The sequence below is a fragment of the Polypterus senegalus genome, chromosome 11, assembly GCF_016835505.1.
Source record: "Polypterus senegalus isolate Bchr_013 chromosome 11, ASM1683550v1, whole genome shotgun sequence".
Lineage (NCBI taxonomy): Eukaryota > Metazoa > Chordata > Cladistia > Polypteriformes > Polypteridae > Polypterus > Polypterus senegalus.
Genome location: NC_053164.1, coordinates 42,399,408 through 42,422,325, shown reverse-complemented (window position 1 = coordinate 42,422,325; position 22,918 = coordinate 42,399,408). Strand labels below are relative to the sequence as shown.

Genomic DNA, 22,918 nt, shown 5'->3' with positions numbered 1-22,918 from the left:
ATATGCAGGAAATACATCTATATCACAAAATAAAGACAGTACCTTTAAACAAAAACAGGTTTAAAAATCCAAGAAAACTAAAATTCAAAAACCAGTAATCAAAATCAAGATGCAATGCAGAAGTTTCAGTACATGCTGAATTTCCTCCTTTGATATGGCCTGAGAAATCCTCAAGCTACATCATCAGGAAGACCCACCTCCTTTGGCTCCAGTTTAAGGAGACAGAGCAGATGACTAAAACAATAGCATCCAATATTAATATAATACAAAATACAAAGTAATACATAAGCACAATATTAATAGAAATACAATATGACATAAATAAAACAAAACCAAAAACAGGATTAATAAGAAATTATAGAAAATAATATTCATAAGACAATAAAAATATTAACCTTCTTAGTGTTAGACCTGCACATCACTCAGGCTGTAAAAACAGTTCTAAAAGCATCAGTCCTTAGCATCACTTGGGCACTTATATAGACGCGTCTCGCGTAAATGTAAGACCCATGGATTACTGAGGCTGTAAAAGCCCCAACAACGTCAAACTATATACATGTGTAGTGTGCTGTTCAAAAGCTGAAAAGGAAATCCGAAAGGAATCACGCTACTATTGTCCCTAATGTGATGCTGAATTGTGTATTTCAAAGTGCTTCAAGATATACCACACAAACGATACATTTTGACAGTATATACAGTATTAGCATTATTTTTATTATACAGTGATCCCCCGCCTATCGCGGAAGTTACGTTCCAGACCCATCAGCGATAGGTGAAAATCTGCGATATAGAAAGACCATATAAAATAAACATTTTTTGTTATAGTTTAAGCCTTAAAATACCCATGCCACATGCTTTAAACACATGTAAACTTATTAAAACACACTTTTTTTAACACATATGATATTTGGATGTCAGGCTAAGGATATGAGTAACATCTATTATAAAACATTTTAACTTCACACGAGACAAGGCAGTGAGACAGGGTAACAGCCACTGTACAGGCTTTTAAATGATTGATGTGCAGAGCGACAATCAGAACAAGCATCTTTGCAGAAGCAGCACAAAGCCAGTACTAAGTCTACTTTTCCTTAGCATGCATTCAGCATCACCCCCCAACACACAACGCGAAGTGGCAGGTACATAGCACGCCTCCTTTTTTGTGGGGGTTGAGCAATGCGATCGAGACCAGATCATCTCGGACATACACTTCGACGACACGCAAAACTAGACATTACAAACTTCAGGTGCTCCCAGTTCTTAAAACAATGGCAAGCAGAACACGCAGCTTGCCAGAAGCAGCTGCAGAAAGCCAGCAGATGATCCAAGCACTTCTCCTTAGCGTGCATTCAGCCCTCACACCCCACCCTACTCCTCCTCCTTCTCCTTCAGAACACGCAGAGCGACAAGCAGAACCGGCATCTTGGCAGAAGAAGCACAAAGCCAGTAGCTGATCCGTTCTGCTTAGCATACGTTTAGCTGCCCCCTTCACAAAGCGAGTAGCAGAGACGCGAAGTGGCAAAAGGACAGTTGCTGTACAGGCTTTTAATTATTGACGTAAAGTGCGACAAGCACAACACACAGCTGGCCAGCAGCAGCAGCACGACACCAGCTGAACCGATCACATCTCTTTAGCGTGCATTCAGACAAAAAAAATAATTCTGAGCTTATTTTATATTGTGCTGTGCATTTTTGGCATATTTGAACAATATTATCATCATTTAAATAGTTCTGCAATGCCATTTTGTTTAATGTTATCTTTACTGGAAAACACAATTTTGTCTGTGTTCATTGGTGGTGGTGGTCATGTTGTTGGTTAAACTCCCATATTGCTATGACATGATGGCTGTACACACTGGTATTATGTATTGCCAATGAACAAACCTGTTTCTCCAGATTTGTCTTTCCATTTAATTTGGAAATCAGATATTTTGGTGTGTTTATTTTGAGTATGACTTGTTATTAGTGTTTAGGGCTTTGGTAGCTATCTTTTGGCTTCAGGCCTTTAGTAGCAGGTGTGTATCAATAAATGTCACTGCGCCTCGATGGGTAAGTGATGACTTCAGGTATTGAAGTGTTGGAACTGGCATGCCTCTTTCTGACAGGAGGGCATTGACATTGAAATGAGTGAGAATGATGGATGTTTAGCATTTGGCCCCTGTGTACAGTGTTTTGGACCTGGAATATTTTGATATTACTTTCTGCAACAGAGCCATTGACTTGTCTTGCCTTTCAGGCCACTTTTATTACACAGGTTTATCTTTTTTGATTTGGAAATAAAATGCAGTCTTGACAATTTTTCTTTTCTTTTCCTTACAGGGGAACCAGTCATTCAACAGCATCCCTCAGAAGGCTGCCAATCAGACCAACAGCACCATTGAAGGTAGGCATTCACTACTGGCACCATTGCACCCCTCAGCTCTAGGGCCTGTGGCTCTATGAGTGGTAATAAAGTTGGAATACGCAATACTGTCCACTCTATGATGTCTTAAAACTTGATAAATTGCCTTCTGAATGATATCCTAGTACAGTTTTCATGTTCAGAGCTACAGTATAGTTGTTTGAGTGCAGCTCTTAGAATCAGAGCACAGGCGGATCAATTGAGTCACTGCTGGGACAAAATGTATACCATATATACTAGTTCTTAGCAACTAGACCACAGTGTCCCTGTAAAGAAAGAAACTTCTGTGTAGCAATCAGACAGCCAGCATATAAACACAGTAACCATGTGAACATCCACACTTATGCCAAATATGTGCACTTAAAATGCTGACATCCAATACTATGACAACAAGAAATATGACAGTGTAAATCAGCATACCACTGTGCAACATAAATGTAATCACAAAAAGGTAGACATCAAAATGAATCAGACAATTTGTCAAGCGTGATACTTGTTTTATTGTTCTTCCCTTTACGCTGACTGGCCCAATGCTAGACACACCTGAGTTATTGCCCTATTTCCCTCTAAGGCACATCTTCTTTGTTTTATTGACATCTGTGTCGGCCATATCAAGTCATGAGACTCAGCTATGTGAAGAGTGCCATATGATTTGCAAGTTTAATTTTATTTGCGATTAGCCCTGTGGCTGTACAGCTTCAGGAGACATTAAAATAAAGTCTGGTCCACAATGTCTGTGTGGAGCTTTGCATTTTCTTCTTGGGTGTGTTGGTGTTGATTTCCAGGTATTACCTGTTTTCCTCCAACTTCACAATAAGTTAATTTGTGTCTCTAAATTGTGTATGTGTGAGTGCAATTATATTTTCTTTCTTATGAACAAAACCTGCTGAATTAACTTTGCCTTGAAACGCAAAGTCAACAGGGAGGGAGAAACCTTGAGTTCTAGTTTTATTGTCATCAAAAATATGACCTGAGCTCTGAGGTAGCAGTGCTAACTGCTTTGACTCCCAGAAATTAAATTATAGTCCTTTTCCACAATACTCCTAGACCTTTATCTCTCTCTATATCTCCCAAGCTCCTATCATGATGACTAACTAATACCCATCATTGTGATTCAAGGGATCAGCACTATATACTCTATATACGAGCGTATATAGGGATCAGCACTATATAGAGGGCTGTCCCTGTCACTACCTGATCTGCACTGTATAATGAGATGCATAGCATGAAAGGAGAGGGTCTAACTGAAAATGGCAAAAGTTCAAGGGAATCCTTTTTAAAATGGCTTATTATTAGCCTGGCCACGAAGTGCATAAGGAGATGCCAGGTGTATCCTGATAAAGAGGCTTGTGACCAGAGATATGCAGTGGGTAAAAATGATTTTGGAAAAGGAGCTAGAAAGGAAAATCAAGAGAGGCATTTAGAAGTTTGGCAGCAGCTAAGGAGACATGGAAGGGTTGTGGACATTTGGGGAATGGGAAATAGAGTTTAAATGGGAATTGAGTTAAAACCCAAAATATATGTGTGTAGTATGGATGTTTTGGAGGGTCTTCAGGTTAAGAAAAGAAAATGAGAAAATGACTTCTTTAACATGACTATTCCTTAACAAAAACTGTTTTAGCTTTGTGAGGTAATGGCATTGTTGTGGATTGTATTTTGTAATGTGTAAATAAAAGTTACTTTTACATAAAATAATGCTAAATCCAGCAATGAAGACAGAACATATAACAAATCTGTGCAGAACAGAGAAGTGTTTTCATAATATGGCCAGTTAATGTACCCCACTAATGAAAATACTGATTATTCATTTTTCTCAAATGGGAGAAGCACATCGGGCAGCACCATAGATTTTGAGGTGGCATATGTTTACAGTATGCATGTATGAAAGTTCTGCGCATGCGTAACCGTAATCAGGCAGGTAGCACAGATCAGGTAGTGATATCCCCATCCAACATGTCTGCTGAAGCTCTGTGATTTCACTCTGGGAAAAAAAAAGTTTGTCTAAGTCAACTACATGGTGACTTTTGAAGGAAAAGTTTGGCAAACCTAGCAAATTTGCTATAAAAACCACTTTGTCAAATTTTGTCGATTAGCATTTACAATGTCACAGATTTTCCTACTTGCACATTTTATTAACTCAGGTTTATTAATCTCCCACTGCTAAGATGCTTTTTATTCTCAATCAATCACAGCAAACTGGTGTTAAATTAACTTTCACACTGGCTAATTAACAAATAAAATGCATACATTAACACTTCATTAATCGTTATGTCAGGGCTTCCCAAATTTCTTCTACTCTGGGGTTAAATTTGCTTTAAACTACAGAAGCTGTGACAATCTAGATTATTTCCCAAATACAACCTGAGACTTGTTCTTTCAACAATTGCTTCAAGAATATCCAAAATCGTAAGTGAAAACCAAGCACAGGGATCCCAGTATGTTTCATTCTGGTATATTGGTATCAGCTCATCATTAGTTATTCTTAAAAGACAGAAAGGCAAATCCACAGTATACTGGAAGGACTTTGACAGACAGGGAGTGCCACCAAGCCCCAAACCCTGGATACAGCCAATACAAATACAGTCACGGGTGCAAAGCAAAGGGTTTTATTATGCCAGTTGCTCACAAATGTTTCATAATCGGTTGCACAAACACCATTTCAAACAAATGCTCCTTCCTTCTCTTCTCTTCTCTGTCCATCTACCTCATCTTCCTTAATGACAACTTTGACTCACCTGGGGGTGGCTGGACAGCTTCCTTTTATGTCCAGTGACTGGGCATAGCCTGATTGAATCACTTCTGGGTCAAGTGGAAGTAACAAAAAGTAGGGATTATGAATCCCCGTAGCACCCCCTGGTGGCACCCATGGAATCCAGCAGGACTGACTCATGGCACTACAACTCCCATCATGCCCTGCATGTGTCCACATGGTTACTGAAGTCCTGGGATGCTACCATCTAGCAGATGGGGGATAATAATATTCAAAAATAGGAGTCCTCCCCCACTGCTCCTATGTCTTGTCCTTCTGTTTGGATAAGGGTCCCATATCCATCCTGGATGGAATGTAAAATTATCCTGCCTGGCACTTACAGACTATATTTCTAGATTGGTCTGGGCGCACCTGGAAATTCTCTAGGCAAGCTAGCAGAAAGCTGTTGAAGTATAGAGTGACCTGGTATGGGCAACTCAGTCTATTGACTCCATGATCCTCAATAGGAAAAGCTGAATGAGAATGATAATTATGATGATATTTCCCTCTGTATAGCTTTCCTTCATTGTATTTCTACTTTTGATGTTTTAAAAAAATAAGTTGGGATTTGTAAATCTGTTAAAGTGTTGAAGAGAAGTGTTTGTCTCTGATCTTATGCTTTCTGGAGCAATATAACAGAAATGTGCGCTTTCCTAATGGACTGACCCTCCACCCAGTAGTGGTTACTGAGATTTCTTGATGAAATGGGGACATGCTTTGGCTACCATGACGCTGATCTGGTTTAAGCAGGATTAATAACAGATGGATGGATCGATTGATTGATCGATAGGAGGAAAATCTAATTATTTGTGTCCAGGCAGGTGGATATTTTGGAAACACTTGGCTAATGCCAGCCACATGCTGTATTTGTAACATCTGTTTCACAGAACTGGATACAATTGACTGTGATGGATCAGTTTGCTGTTCTCAAATACAGTCAGGACTTGATTATCAACGTCTCGACTAATGAAGTTATGCTTAAATGATGGAGATACAATGAATTAAATCGAATAGTGTCAAAATGCCATATTAAGCAGTCGTATTAATATTGTTATTAATGTATTATTACTATATTTCAATGATTATTATTAATTTATGTGATGTATGTATTATGGAAATATTACAGTAGGTTAGGTTACTCATGTCTGCTGAGCAAAGCAAAATGTTAGTAAACAATTTAGCAACTCACTGTACATTAATTTTCATTAACCTTCTTGCACTCCTTCTTTTTCATTGTAGTTAACCTTAACAGTCTGTTAATAATTACACTTTTAACAATTTTACAGACACCAGGCAAAATTCAACTAGACATAATTTCAAGTAAAATAAAAGGTAGTGAAATAAATAATTTTTCCATCAGTTCAGTACAGTAAATAACACACAATTGGTCACCCTAAGTCTTTCTCCACCACTCCTCCAAGAATTGAGCAAAGACAACTGAGCATATTATAACTGAAAGTGAATCCAGCAGTGGACACAAGCTTCATGAGAATGTGTTCATGTAGTCCATAGTCCATCCCTAGTAATCATGAATGTGTATGTTTAGCTAGCTTTTAAATGAGGCTTTCACTCCACTATACAAACAGCTAGAGGAAGCCTATAGGAGAACACAATTGTCTTACAATTCTTCAGTGAGTTTTTTGATGATAATTAGTCCATCTTTAATTGTGTTAGAGACATTTTACTAGGCACTCCAAGAGTGTTGCCCACTCTCTATCTTTTATGCCAGACCGGGGTCAAAGCACTGCAGAAGTTCCCCAAAGTAGGGACAGCGTTCCCCTGCAGCACCTTCTGGAGGCATCCAGGCTACCTCTCAGAACTACAGCTCCCAATATGCCCTGGGGTGTTACAAATAGGAGTTCCACCAGAGGGGTACTGCCACCCTGGATGCATGGTCCTGGGAAGCAGCCTACCTCTGTCCTTGCCTTATGGCCTCCCAACTGGGAAAAGTACCAGTAACCAACCTGGCTGGGATGCCTGTCCATCCACTCCAAACCTTACGCCTTGAACGTATTAAGGACATACAGTAATTTTCCTTTAGTTATGGAGAACTGACCAGGAGATGAACTCGATGGAAAAAGGGTAAATCAAAATTATAATTTAAGCTCACACAAAGATCAACTTTAGAAAACTAAAAAAGGAAATTCCAAAATGATCAAAAACAAAAGGGGCAAATAAAACCTGTCAAAAGGAAACAAAAGATTCAAAAGCCAAATTAAACATTGCACTAAACTAGGTCATTTATCATGTATGTTTACAGAAGAGTAATTTTTTTTTCCTCTTGTGGGATACCTGAGCAGGCAGTTTACAATGGACATCTGATATCATCACATATTGTGTCACCTTTGGTCACAGACCCCTGTGGTTAAAATAATTTGACACTACTTAGAAACAATGAGGCTCCAGATGGTAACCAAAACATGACAATAAAATATCTTGACAATGCTAATAAATAAGTAAATTGTTGAAAAAGCTGAAAGAGAGAATTATAATAGTAATAGTAATATTTGTGGCTTCAAATTACAAATTTTTATTTTTTTAATAAGCCGAAATGTTCAAATGTAATTATTTATGTACGTAATGTAAAAGTCTTTTTATTAAAAGCAATCATGATCTCAGTGACGCATTGTTTGCTAGCTGTTTTTTATTTTTGCTTGCGGCAACCTTGTTGGTGGTTTGTAAAATAATTCTTAATTTGACTTGCGGGAAACTGAGTCATTGGTTTGTCTGTTATGAGGAAGCTCTCAGAGAAATTCAGACTACAGGTAATCCGAGATTAATGCTTTGTAATGTCCTTCTTGGAACTTGTCAAGACGTCAAACAAGTGTCGAGCATTGCTTAAAACTGATCGCTTATCAAAACATGTGAGCGTCTCAAATATACCTGTGGCGCAACACTGCTTTTAAAGCTGGAATATTCTTAATTTCTGTTTAGTGACTTAATTTAAGACTCAGTTACTCAATTTTTGTTTATTATATATGTTTGTAACAGTGAGTCATATTAAAAAATAACAGAGATAATAGACTGTAATTAAATGTGTTAGTAGAGTTTTTCACGTTTTTTTTAATAGTCCTAATAGGCTTTTAGAGGTTAAAATGGCTTCTACAGACAGAAGATTCCAACTTAATGTAAAAATTGTATCATTTGTGCTATTGTTAGTTGGTGGTTAAGGATAGCTATGATTAATTGTAATTCATATTTTTTAAACATAAAATATAAAGGTCCTGTGGAGAGGAAAAATCTAAGTCTTCACCTAAAACTGTTGGCTTCAACAGATCTTGAAGGATAGTACGTCATTGTAGCGTTTTGTATGTAAATTCTAGCACCAGAGTAATATTAAGTCATTATAATGTTCAGATCATTTTACAGTGAGGTTGTTTTCAGTGTCACGTAATATTTAGGTTTAATCAATGACTCACAGAGCTCCTTTCTAGTTCAGCCGTATGCATTTTATAGTTTTACGGTGTGGTTGTCTGAGGTAATGATAGGTCGACAACCACAATAAATGTTGGGATGCCAACCTGGCTTTCCCCGTTTACTTATAATCTGAAAATGAAACAGCCCTGGATAGTGTGAATACAAATGAAAATTGCCCCCCACCATGGTATTCTAGCAAATAAACTGCTACCTATAAAGTCTTCTTAATAGGAGATATTCCGAGCTTGAAGGAACTCCGTCTCTTCTACTCTCTAATTAACAAGTGACACCTCCTTCAAGGCAGATGGGCTTTTGTGGACTTAGAACCAGAAATGGCAAAGTGAATTGCCCTCACTGGGAGGTTTCTTAGTACTGTGGAGGCAAAGGTAGATGATGCAGTTAGTGGCAACCCTCCTTCTTGGCCCGTGGTGGTATTACATACTTGAGGTGAAACCGGATGGTGACCCTCTGACCTGCATTGATGACAGAGGCACAAAGATCATATAATTTACCTGATATGATTTCATTGAGCAGGAGAAGTGAGCTGCTGTGACAGAGTTTCACTCAAGGCTGCTGCTACCACTGTGTCCTTAATTTGCACAAATTGGGTGCTTGTTTCTGTAGTTTTTAGAATTTTACCTTTTCGTTGAAATGTCGGGGGCTGCCATTTTGTCTCCACCAATGTCAGGTTAACTGCCCTCATTTTCATAGGTGTGTTCTCAGAAGCTGCGATTCTTGAATGATGACACGACGGATATAAAAGATCATAGAAAGAAACACTTCCTACTGAATTTCTGGATGACAAAAACCTTTTTCAAACATCCTTTTTGACTCTTATCAGAATTCTCTTTCAATAGTTTTTCTGGGTTTGACTTTTGCTTAGTTTGACTTTGAATCTTATCTCTCATTTTGGCTTTGTCTGTGGTGTTAAATGAATTTCTTGTTTTAACTGGATTTTTTCAGTTTTTGAATGTGTCCTTTTTCCTTGTCACTGTCATAAAATACTCCTTACTAGTGTGCCTATTCAGGTACAAGACTGTCTGATGCTGTATCACTGTCTTGTTTTGGAGATCTGTTTTGGAATCAGGAAAGTGTACAAAATATAGCAGCTGAAGTATTCTCTCTCAAGTCAGACAAAATAATTCTCTGTTATGAGTTTGAAATTTCAGCAATAATTTCTAGTTGGAATTTGCAAAAACCTATACATTGTGCTCAACAATTGAGTTTTGACACAGGATTGATGGTATCCCAACTATTAACTAAGCATTCTGCATTCTTCAATAACTTAATAAAGTGGTAAAATCCTGCTGCACTTCAAGGTGAATAAATTTATTTTATTATTGCTACTTTTATGCCTTAATGAAAGTACTTGATAAATAAAAATACACAAGTCATGCATGCTATAAGAATATAATGATATGAGTGAGTGGTGAGATTATTTACCTTTAAAAGGAATATTCCACCCAAAAATTATATTTTTTAAATACTAGGGGGTTCACCCCCTGCTCACTTCACTACCCAACCTCCCGGCATTTCTGCTGCTCGCATATGTGGATTTCACTTTCACCAAACAAAAAAATTTTTTAATTTTCGTGAATACACCTCTTCATTGGGAAGAAACACTACTTTTCCCTGATGGCAGCATGAATTAGACAATCTACAAGTCTCCAACTTAAAGTATAAATGCGAACAAAACATTCAATCTCTTTTTGTTGTTCTGTTATTTGTTTGTGCTAATGCGATCTTTATTATCATTTTTTTGAGACTTTCAAATTTTAGCACTTTCATTATCTCTAACCTGCACTGCATGTGTATCGTGCCAAAGTTTTTGAACCTCTTTACAATGTTCTACTTTATCATCTACTCGTTGTCTTTTATTTGTGGCCCCGGGCGTGGTTAAATCTCTTGGCACAAAGTCTCATCTCGCGGGATGTGAAAGTATCTCTCTGAAAAAGTCACGTCTCTTCCCAGGCTAAAAAGTGTCATCTCATCCCAGGAGTTTTTTATATAATAGAGAGATTGCTTAGTGCATGTGGTTTGTAGTGATGGCTGAGGAAAATTTGTAATCTCATGTTGTGATCAATAGCAGAGATAACATTTTTGCTAGCATGGGAGCCTATGTATGTGCTATAGACAAAGGAGAGCGACCAAGTGTATCCCAGGACATAAGGACATTTCATTCTTTGACAGGCTCAGAAAATGAAACCTGTTTAGTATCAAGCAGAGGAGACTGTGTGGGGACCTAATCCAGGTCTTCAAAATTCTTGAAAGTATAAATAAAGTAGATCCAGTAGAATTCTTTCAAGTTAGGGGTGAATCACATACTTGAGGACACCAGTGGAAATTAAGGGAAAGTGAATTTAGGATATGAAGCCATGAGGCAATTCTTTATGCAAAAAGATTTGTAGGAGCCTGGAAGAAACCATTGTGACGTAGTTAAAGAAGAAACTTTGTGAAACTTTAACTAAAATCTGGTTGAGATATTGGGACAGCTTAGTTATTAGCTAAACAAACAAGCTTGATGGACTGAATTGTCTCCTCTCATTTGACAAATTTGAAAAATACATTGATACAAAAGAAGTTTGTGTAAGTGACATGTATATCTTGGCATTTATTAAATTATGTGGCAATGATATATAAATATTTGAAGTTATTATTAATAACTAGCCAACCCGTGGCATACCATACGCCGCATAATCAGGACGGTTTTTTAATGATTTTTAAGCACAGGGAGAAAAATAACATTTGAAAAATCGGTAATGTAATAAATCAGCAAGAAAAGCAACATTGTAACAATGCACGGAAAACACACAATTGTCCGTGACTGAAAACTGGCGGGCCGCCATCGCTCATCCTGCCCACCTCCAACTTGTCACTTGAGTCGTTGTCGTATTTGCACAGTCCAGATGCACCTGTGACTCACGTAGACTTTCCCTGTTCCTGCAGGAGCATCTAAGAAGGTGCATGTTTGTCGCGGATGTGAATTGCTGTATGTGGCATGTAAAACAGTTTGCTATGGTGCACACGGTCGTGCGTCGTAACCGAAAACTCGGTTTTTAAAGACTGCTTACTTCATTGTGTTTTAACCTCAGTTGTAAAGGATTGTTTTAAAGATCCCATGGGATACCCCTCACAAACCGTTTTACACGCTGCATATGGCGATTCACCTCCGCCGTGGCTCCTTCCTGCATGCGCCATAGGTGTCTTACTTGTCGGCTTAGTGAATCCACGCCCCTTCCGGCATGCTTTCCATGGGTGTCTTGCCTTACTGAATTATATATATAGATGATTTTAACGAGAAGTTATTTTTCAGTTACTGGAGAAAATATCACTGAAAATGTTAAGATAAATTAGGTAGCCTATGACAATCATATCATTTTTTATAAATCCTGCAATGAAGCCGTGTTCAACAGAGTAAAATGCCCCATTTGTTTTTACAATGGTGGAATCGCCCTCTCTGACACACATGGAATTCAAGCCCTGGTAGAAACTTCAACAAACATGAAACTTTCCTGACAAATCTGATTGTAAAATAAATGTGCAAATTTCAGCAAAATTGGTCCACTCGGAGAAAGTTGTTTTATTTTACAGATTAACAGACTTGACAACAACAGTAGGTGCTTTTTGTACAGTGGTGCTTGAAAGTTTGTGAACCCTTTAGAATTTTCTATATTTCTGCATAAATATGACCTAAAACATCATCAGATTTTCACTCAAGTCCTTAAAATGTAGATAAAGAGAAACCAGTTAAACAAATGAGACAAAATATTATACTTGTTCATTTATTTATTGAGGAAAATGATCGAATATTACATATTTGTGAGTGCCAAAAGTATGTGAACCTCTAGGATTAGCAGTTAGTTTGAAGGTGAAATTAGATTCTGGTGTTTTCAATCAATGGGATGACAATCAGGTGTGAGTGGGCACCCCGTGTTATTTAAAGAACAGGGATCTATCAAAGTCTGCTCTTCACAACACATGTTTGTGGAAGTGTATCATGGCACGAACAAAGGAGATTTCTGAGGACCTCAGAAAAAGAGTTGTTGATGCTCATCAGGCTGGAAAAGGTTACAAAACCATCTCTAAAGAGTTTGGACTCCACCAATCCACAGTCAGACAGATTGTGTACAAATGGTGGAAATTCAAGACCATTGTTACCCTCCCCAGGAGTCGTCGACCAACAAAAATCACTCCAAGAGCAAGGCATGTAATAGTCGGCGAGGTCACAAAGGACCCCAGGGTAACTTCTAAGCAACTGAAGGCCTCTCTCACATTAGCTAATGTTCATGTTCATGAGTCCACCATCAGGAGAACACTGAACAACAATGGTGTGCATGGCAGGGTTGCAAGGAGAAAGCCACTGCTCTCCAAAAAAAACATTGCTGCTCATCTGCAGTTTGCTAAAGATCATGTGGACAAACCAGAAGGCTATTGGAAGAATGTTTTGTGGACGGATGAGACCAAAATAGAGCTTTTTGGTTTAAATGAAAAGCGTTATGTTTGGAGAAAGGAAAACACTGCATTCCAGCATAAAAACCTTATCCCATCTGTGAAACATGGTGGTGGGAGTATCAGGTTTGGGCCTGTTTTGCTGCATCTGGGCCAGCACAGCTTGCCTTCATTGATGGAACAATGAATTCTGAATTACTGTATATCAGAGAATTCTAAAGGAAAATGTCAAGACATCTGTCCATGAACTGAATCTCAAGAGAAGGTGGGTCATGCAGCAAGACAACGACCCTAAGCACACAAGTCGTTCTACCAAAGAATGGTTAAAGAAGAATGAAATTAATGTTTTGGAATGGCCAAGTCAAAGTCCTGACCTTAATCCAATCGAAATGCTGTGGAAGGACCTGATGCGAGCAGTTAATGTGAGGAATCCCACCAACATCTCAGAGTTGAAGCTGTTCTGTACGCAGGAATGATCAAAAGTTACCGGAAACGTTTAGTTGCAGTTATTTCTGAAAAGGGGATCACACCAGTTACTGAAAGCAAAGGTTCACATACTTTTGCCACTAACAAATATGTAATATTCGATCATTTTCCTTAATAAATAAATGACCAAGTATAATATTTTTGTCTCATTTGTTTACCTCTATCTACTTTTAGGACTTGAGTGAAAATCTGATGATGTTTTAGGTCATATTTATGCAGAAATATTGAAAATTCTAAAGGGTTCACGAACTTACAAGCAGCACTGTATTATACAGTATGTCATTGTTCCTTAAACGGAATGAGAACACATTAAACTGGGGCATTAAAATTTGGAAAAATAATAAGCAAATACCAGCTGTTCATAATGTTCCTTTCTTGAGCTGCATAAAACACACAGCCAAGACTTTCCTAAGAAGCCATATATACAGTATTTTTGGATTTCTTCTAGGATTAATAGCTTGTCTATCCATTCTTGATAAAGAAAATGAAGAAAATATTATTGATTTATTTATATTGAAAGCTCACTTGTTTCATTTGAAGGTTGAGGGGCCAATCAGTTTGTTCTACAGATTCCATGCTACCATCTATTACTTGGTCTGTCTTATACAAGTTTCATGTTTATTTCTGAAATGTGATTATTTAATAATTAAATCATTTTCTGAGATAACTCTAAAGTTTAGGTAAGCTACATTAAAGTTTAGGTATCCATATTATCTGGAACAATATGGGAAATCCAGAAGAACATCACAATTTGTTATGTGATTGTCTCTCCATCCTTCCTTATTTTATAACACGTATCTTATTTACAATAATGTGCAAGCAGTACAAATCCCAACAGTACTAGATGGAAAGTGAGAATTAACTCTGGACATGGCATCTATCCATTGCAGAGCACACACCATTCTGCCGTGCCATATCAAAGTTGCGAACAAGGCATACATACATTCACTGAAGATGTGAAGCAGCAGTGCTGCCCTGCAAAATTATTTGAGTTATAGTAGCTGACCACTCAGACTGGCAAACAAATAGTATACACACAATAGTGCCCCACAGCTAAAGGACACTGGGCAAGAATTTCAGACTAGTTTTTCAATGTATAGAAATCAGACATTCAACCTGTGCCCATGTCTGCTGGTGTTCATCATAATGACCTGTTGTGAGATGAATTGGTAATGCCACATTATTCTGAAGTGAGTATATCCTGCAAAAGATAAATGGCACATTTAGATTTGGTTTCTGTATTGTGCCCGATATTGCCAGGTTGGGCCTTGCTTCACTGCATCACTATACTTATCTTAAGTGGCCTGACAAACATGGTCTTTGTTTTTTTCTGTTATCAGATATCAAGAATGTCCTGAATGACATTCAAGGATCTATAAACTCATCCATCAACAAAGTTCCTTCCCTGAACTCTGTGAGCAACACCATGAATTCTGTGCAGTCTTCAATTATTCAAAATGGGACAGATGTTGTGCGTTATGATTACTACAGGTATGATCATTTGCCTTTTGTTTTATTTATATAAGATAATACTAAGTCACTTTCCTGCAGCAAATTAGTGTTTCCCAGTTTCAGATACTTCAAAAGTTTTGGATCAGTACTCTAACTCAGGTTAATAGAGCAACGTGACATGGAAACATAGTAGCAGGAAAGTCTTGTTGTTCTGAAAGCAAAGGACCTGAGCTGCTTTACCTCAGTGTAACACAGTAAAAGGGGCTACCAGGACTGTAGTGGGTGTTTTTAATTTTGTGTTTTTTTATGTATTGGCTGCCTTGCTTCTGATTGGTCTTTGTCTTTTATTACATTTCAAGACTTTTATCTTGAAGCGAGAGTCATTGTTTGTGTTTCTTTACAGATGGAATGTTGCCATTGTTCTGTGTTGCATGATCCTACTGATTATGGTGTTCAACATTCTTGGTCTGCTATTTGGACTCTGCGGGCTAGGCTGCCGAAATGATCCCTATGAGAAAAACTGCTCAGCAGCCACAGGAGCAAACTTCTTAATGGCGTAAGACGACTCTTCTTACATGCTTTGATTTACAGTTAAAATGGAATTGTTTGATCACAATCCTTACCCTCTCTAGAAAAGTCTTTACAGCAGTAATAAAATGGAGACTCCACCCAATACCTGAACTTCAGGAGGAAGTAAATAATGTGAACTTTTTCCTGACCATCAGGAACTTAATAATAAGTCCAGACAGATCAATTTCAGTTAATTGAGTGACAGAGAATTAAGGAGCATTAGAGAAGTGAATCAAACATAGGCTGTTGTTAGAATCTGTTATGATTTGTTTTTTTCTTCATTTTCTTCTGACTTTTGTCTGTGGTCTCAGTGTATGCTCCAATCACAGTGAGTGATGTCTCAATGAGAGAGACATTTTATTCACAACTGCGCTCAGTGGTTGATGGGTGCCCATGAGGTGACACTCCTCTGGTCAGGGGTGTCTTTAATGTGACCACTTGCACTGACAGGCCTGACTATGAGGATTGTGTCAGTCCCCATGGGTATTGACTTTGTAGAAGGTCAGTGGCTGTGGATCACTGGATACTAGTTCCATCATTGGACTTGGTACTCCAGTACTGGTGGTGCGGTAAAGGAGATTGATCACTTCATTGTGGGCAGAACTGTTGGGTCTACATTAGTGCCATTTGTGAATTCTGACCACAGTATTGTTATTGCTACTCTGAAGATCCAGCTTTGGTCCAGTAGGCTACCACTTACTAGGGGGATGAGGCTGGACCTGGCCAGACTCCAAGATCAGGCAGTTTGTGTGAGGGGTTTCAACCTTTTGGAGTTTGTGTTGGTATTGCTGGTGTTCCCAGAAGGAGGTATTTCATCTTGCAGGGCACCCTGGATATCATCTAGAGGAGTTGCAGCACACAGCTTAATGGCATCTCTGTCCTGTACCAAGAACTGAGAAGGATGGTTGCGAGGGCTATGAGGGCAGATAAGGGGGCATTTGATAAAGGAATCTGTGAGTGAGTGACACACCATCTATGATCTAGAGACAAATGTTCTGCTTACAGAGGAATCCTAGAATTACGCACATCCAAATCTGTTCCTCAGAGAGTTGCAGTTAGAGCAGGTGATGAAATGGTCCTTACGGATGATGCTGGCTGGCGGGCTACTTTGGCAACTGTTTAAAGCTGATCCTTCACCTAGGATATTAGACATCTCTGGGTCCACTGTTCTTAAGGCTGATCCTCCAATTAGCTGGTAACAACCCAGTCCAACTGAGATTGTGCAGGTGGTGGACTAACTGAGGGCAAGGAAGGCTGCAGGGATATGTGGTATCCAGGGTGAACTTCTCCAGGCTGATGGTAAGGCTGTTCTCCTGTCATCGCAAGCAATCTTTGCTTCCATTTGGCGTCATCCCAACTGACTGGAAAACTGAACCTGACAACCCTATCTGGAAAGGGAAGGGTGATGGCCTGGATTGCAGCAACTACAGGGGGATAACACTGCTCTCGGTGCCAGGTAAGGTCCTTGCTAGGGTCATCCTCAACAGATTGGCCTGGTCTGTTCAACAGGGCATGTTACCGCTTTGATTCTCACCTGGATAAGTTGTATGATGCTAAAGCAAAATGTAATTGCTGTCTGAAGATATATTATGTTTGTAATTTTAGGCTACTTTGGTGCATTTTCATGAATTTTTCACAGCTTTCTTTTTTTCTGCTTTGTTATGAATTTATGTTAATGACACCACTCTCTTTTGTTCACCTCACTGCTCATTTGAGACGCTCTGTCATTGAACCCAGGGAAGGTGCCCATGTCATTTAATATACACATGGGAAGCTGCTGTTGCCACTTGACGGGACTTTAAACAAAATAAAGGAAAAGTCACATTTTCTAAAAAAAATATATAACAAAATTTCAAGTTTCCAGATTTGCAAGTTTTTGACTTTGATTTTTCGTTTGTCTTTATTTTGAAAATAAACATTCCTCATTCCTGATTTATTAATTCCAAACTTAAACCAATCTCTTCTCTAATTAGTGAATTCTGTTTATTAAAGGATCTCACAAGGTGGACTTTTCATTAAATTTTTCCAGATGAATGGGTTAGTTCTTCAGGATGAGAATCTGAAATCCACAGGGTACATCAGAGTGTGGGTGGCATGGTTCAGGTGTCCTAGTTGATGTAATGTTTTTCTTTCATAATGGTCATTTCATGAACACATTTACGTTCCCAGGCTTTGAGCAGTCTCTCTGACCATGAAATGCTTTTCATTTGATCTCTTTTCTCACAGGGGAGTTGGCTTCAGCTTCATCTTTTCTTGGCTGTTGATTTTGTTGGTTTTTGTAACTTTTCTGGTTGGTGCAAATGTTGAGACTTTATTTTGCAAAAACTGGAAGAACGGGCAATTATTCAAGGTGAGATTTAAGAATTTGAATTTTGTTTTGTCTTTTGAAGATTGCCAGCATAAACATTTTAAACAATGGGCTAGAAAGTATCAAAAATATGATTTTGGTCATTTTGTTGGACAGTTGGACCAGGAACGGGTGATAGAAAGAAAAAACCCTGCATTGACACTTTATTTAGAGAGATTTAATAAAAGTGATCATATCTATCAATGTTGCCATCTTTTCTGACTTTTCTGACTTACAAATCCTAAGCTGCACCTCCAATATGTGGATATCCAAATCTAATCATTTCCCCCATGATATTGTTCATGCAGATTGGAGTATTCCAGGTGTAATGTTGTTTGAGCATTTCATGAATGACAAGAGCCAAAAGGTTCATGTATGTAGCTATTAAACATGACTAAAATGCCTCACTAATATTTCAGTTGTTAGTAACAGAAAAGGGCAGCATGACAATGCTGTGGTTGCTGCTGCTACATCATGCATCTGGTGTCCTTGGTTTGAATCCTGTGCCCAGTTATTCCTTATTTGCAGTTTGTGTGTTTTCCCTATTTTTCCTCGCCGCTCCAGTTGTCCTATCACATCCCAAACATGTCAGGTTAATTGACTGACAGTTCTAAACTGCCATTTTGTGGTTTTGTGAGAAGACCCTGCATTACATTGACTAGGGTTGATTTATGCATCTGATGCTGGGATGTCAACTGGACACCTACTTGAATCTGCCTTGGAAATGGGAATGCTTGGATTGCAGTTTGGCTCTTCCATGCTCCCACTCCTGTTTGAGAGCGTCTTGAACCCGCCACTGCCGACAACGTAACCAATAACGATCCAGGAAAATGAGGACACTTGCATAGCAAGGGGTATGTGCTTTTATTAAAACAATCAAAAACAAACTATGTTCAAATAGTGCAGTGCAATCTTCATAAATCAGTAAATAATCCATTAAAAACAGAGATGGTCTTTGAGGTAAAATCCAGAAATAAAGCCAGAGTAAAGCCAACAAGAGTCGGGGGGCCCTTAATGTTCTGTCAGACTCCCTCTTTGTCTCCCTGGCTCACCCATTGCTTGCTCAGCCAGCGGAGACACCAGCAGCCATGGTGCTCGCCAACCGACCCCAGTCTTAGCAGCCTCAAGCGGCTCCAGCCAGACTGCCCAGGATCTGTTTTCCTCCCTTCACCCTTCACACTCCCTTGTCGTACCTCGAATCCCTGGGGTAGAACGCCACCTCAATTGTGCCCACTCCACAAACTACCAAAAATCAGTGGGACGAATCGCCCCTATAGCACTGATACTTTGCTTCTCAGCAGGGCTAATGACCATACTGACTCTCCTACACTGGTTGACTGGCTCGTCTTGCCTCTCCACCTGATGCTTGTTCTCATGGTTCTCTGTTTCTGCTCACTCTGTTCTTCTTCTTTCTCTGTCCTACCTCTGTCCTTTGCAGTTTCCTCTTATACTACCTCTCCTAATGGGGCACAGGTGTGAGATGGCACTTCCTCAATGGCAGTAATGAGGCACTTGCATGTGCAACCTCAATCAGTCAGGACGTCTCCATCATCCCTGGAGCAGAGCACGATCGTGACACACCAACCTCACCGATTGGTGCCTGTATGTTGTGGACCATGATTATTTATTTAAAATCCTCCAGAAGCCATACAGCTTTTTAAATCCATTCTTGACACTGCAGAGTCTGCACAATAGGAATCTTCTGAAGTTCTTCATGAAGGATGCAGAACATGACCAGTCAATTCAGCTCCAGCAAGCAGAAAGAGCACATTTGTTTCCTAGTGATGTTCATTCTTCAAATGAGAATAGCAGAATCAGTATGAGCTCCATGTTAAGGCCATCCTTGAAATGGAGAAGTGTAGACACTTACTGGAATCCACCCTTAAACCAGAACGGCCTGCATTCCAATTTTATACATTTTAATAAACAGAATAATTAACTATCTATAAAATCGAACATGTCTAGTTTTGCAATGGTTTGTATTTACTAAACACAATTTCATAGTGATATTTGAATGACAGTTCACTCAGTTGACAGGATAGGCTGACTTGTGACTAAACTAGCTCTGTATCAGTGTGCCCAGTTTGTAGACTGGTGCCCTGTTGAGGGCCGCTCCCTGCCTTGCACCCAGTGCTTTTAGGAGAGGCTACAGATTCCTGCTGCCATTGGATTAGGTGGATTTGGCGATCTGAGATATGCAATTGAAAAACCAGTTAGGAAATTAATTCCCCAGTTTGTTTTGTCAATGAAAAATACCTGCAACAACACTTCTCGAAATATAAAAAGGCATCAGATATGTTTAGATGGCTGTACTGATTGCTATCCAAGAACATTGTCACGTTTAACTAATCAGCTCTCCCTTTTCCTTAGTTCATAGATGGTCCAGGTAACCTGCCTCAGAATTTGAACCTTTCCGTCACCCTGAACATCAGTTTCCAGCTCAGTGACATTGCAAAGTAAGTGCACACTGTAATGGTGTGGGAATGGCTTCAGCATGCAGTGTCCTTGAGGATGTACGTTTTGCTCAGAGGCCTATGAGTTAGGCGTGCATCTTGAAGGTCAAAAGGACTGATGACTTGCCAGCGATCTACTGCTATAAGAAGCTGGCATACGGTATGTAGAGATAGAAGGTTAGGATTATTAGTAACAAGTTAAAGATAGTAAAAGTGCCTACTTGAGAGTGAGAGGCTGGCATCCACACACATGAGCATTCACCTGCTTAGAGTGCAATGTGTGGCAGGCATCGCCATTTGACTGATATCATAAAATGTAAGCGAGGATCGGCCAGGTAAAATCTGCATTGCATTTGAAACGGAGGAGCAACCACAAGAGGTCATCTTTTGACCATCTTCGTACAGTGGAGCAGTGAAGAGTATTGTGCTTTTGTGTATAGAGAGACCTCCAAACAATTGAAGTACATGAAGGTATCTGGGAATTCAGCGGGGTGTGTTTTCACTTTTTGATTTTTGAGTGTTTATCTCTTCATTTGTTGAGTAACCTTTCTGAAATGAGCATATTTAAAAAGAAAGAAGACTGCTTGGTGTTCTTTTTCGTCACTGTTTCTTTTTTGAGTTCTTAAAAATATTGCTTTAGATTTTTGCCTTTTTAATTGTGTCATAGCATTGAACTGTGCTTTAATATTAGCATGAAAATGAACTGTGAATTGCTGGCACTCGTTGGAATGAAGTAGAAATTCTATTGGTACAACAATTGTATCTGAAGTCTCTGTCTCTCACTTACTGGTCCTGTTGGTTACGACTATAAGATGCCCAAGGATCTGGTATGTTCAATTGCATGGGGCATCACAGTCATCCCAGTCAATGGGGAGCTAAAATTTCCCTTCATCTGTTAATTTAGGATCACAGGATATCGAAGTCTTGTGGGTCCATATAATAAGTTTAGTAGGACATCACTTGATGACATCATTTGATGGAATAAAATGGGAGGACATTTCAGCAAAAAAAATTTCTTTCCAAACCCATGAAAAGGTGTTTACAGATTATCAATAAATTCTTATACAGTAGAAGAGTATACTTAAAAATCTAAATACAGAACCTTAAAACCTCCTTCACAAAGTTTCTTTGGTTACTAATTTGGTCTGGTATGGATCAACGTGTAAATAACTATTTACACAGCTAAGTTGACTATAAATAGCTATCTTTTGTTCTCATCTCATTCCTGCGATATGACCCATCACAGTGCCATACCTGTAGCCAATGTGAACGATAGGGGGTGCCACAGAGCCCCAAAACCCAAGCACGAACAAACAAAATAAGTCCTGAGTTCATATACAGACATGATTTATTAAAAGAATACCTCAGTATAACAATTATACATGGCGTTTCTGATCTACTCTCTCTTCTCTGCACTGCTACTCCTGTGAGGCTTCCAAGGACAAGGCAGTGCGGTATCTTTTATTGAAGACGCAGGAGTACTTCCGATGCCAGGGATTCATCTATTGGAAGTACTTCCGCCTTATACAGAAGTCCGAAAGAGTAGGGAGTTTAACTCCCTGCAGTACCCCCTAGTGGCAGCCCCCGACCTCAGGAGGACTGCACTACCGGACTACAATTCCCAGAATTCCCTGCAGGTGTACTGAGGCTAGGGATGCTGTCACATTGCCTATGGGAGGGAGACAATACTCTGAATATATTGGTCTCTTTGGCCTTCCATGCTATTGGTGTCCGGGCCAGGTAAGGATCCCGACCCAAGTCCATCTGGGATGCCGGTCATCATGTATCATCTGTCAAACCAATCAAAATCATAATACAGGAGTAAATTGATTTTAAAAGTGTGTACATAGTCTGTTTAAAAGTTTATAATATTTATGGGTCTTGGTCTGAATATCTGGGTAACACTTTAATTTAGGTACTGCAAAAAGACATCTACTCATTTACTATTATGTATCAAGTTCTTAATAAACACTTCTTTGGGTCTTGTGGACCACCAGGCTGGCATCGCCACCTCAACCCGACACAGACAGGCATGGGACACAAGTCCAAGGCACAAACAATTTTGTAATTTTTTATTTTTTACCTTGTGGGAGATGTCTTCCCCATTTCTCACAAGTACTACACAGTCCCAGCACAAGCACAGCACAACCGCAATACTTTTCTCTCTCTTTCTCTTCTTCTTCACTCCTATGGTCAAGCTTCACCTTCCTCCTCCCGACTCAGACTTCCCGAGTAGTGTCTGCTGGCTCCTTTTATTCTGCACCCGGAAGTGCTCCAGGTGCTTTATGACCTAGCTTCTGGCAGCACTTCCAAGTGTGGTGGAAGAACTGCCCAAAAGGGCTCAGCAGATCCTACTGCAGCACCCCTATGGATCCCAACAGGGCTGCACCAAACACCAACTCCCATGAAGCCCTGCTGGAATCCAAGGCACTGCTGCAACCCACGGGGGCTGCCATCTAGTGACCCGGGGGAGGTAATGCTCTGACTACACTTGCTTCCTCAGTCCTCTCAGCATGGAGGCATCACATCCAGCAAGGGCCCCCGCCGCACACTACGGTCTTCATAACACTTGCAAAGCATCAATAAAGTGTTTA

At 39.4% G+C, this 22,918-nt stretch overlaps 1 protein-coding gene across 1 annotated transcript in view; it reads left to right on the top strand.

The window, feature by feature from the left end:
• LOC120538887 (prominin-2-like) overlaps positions 1-22,918 on the top strand; it is a 125,698-nt gene that overhangs the window by 63,221 nt on the left and 39,559 nt on the right. Inside the window, exons 9-13 of the mRNA XM_039768469.1 lie at positions 2,320-2,383; positions 14,843-14,993; positions 15,358-15,510; positions 17,751-17,874; positions 20,242-20,327. Coding sequence (XP_039624403.1) covers positions 2,320-2,383; positions 14,843-14,993; positions 15,358-15,510; positions 17,751-17,874; positions 20,242-20,327 — 578 coding nt within the window. The remainder of the gene's footprint in view (positions 1-2,319; positions 2,384-14,842; positions 14,994-15,357; positions 15,511-17,750; positions 17,875-20,241; positions 20,328-22,918) is intronic.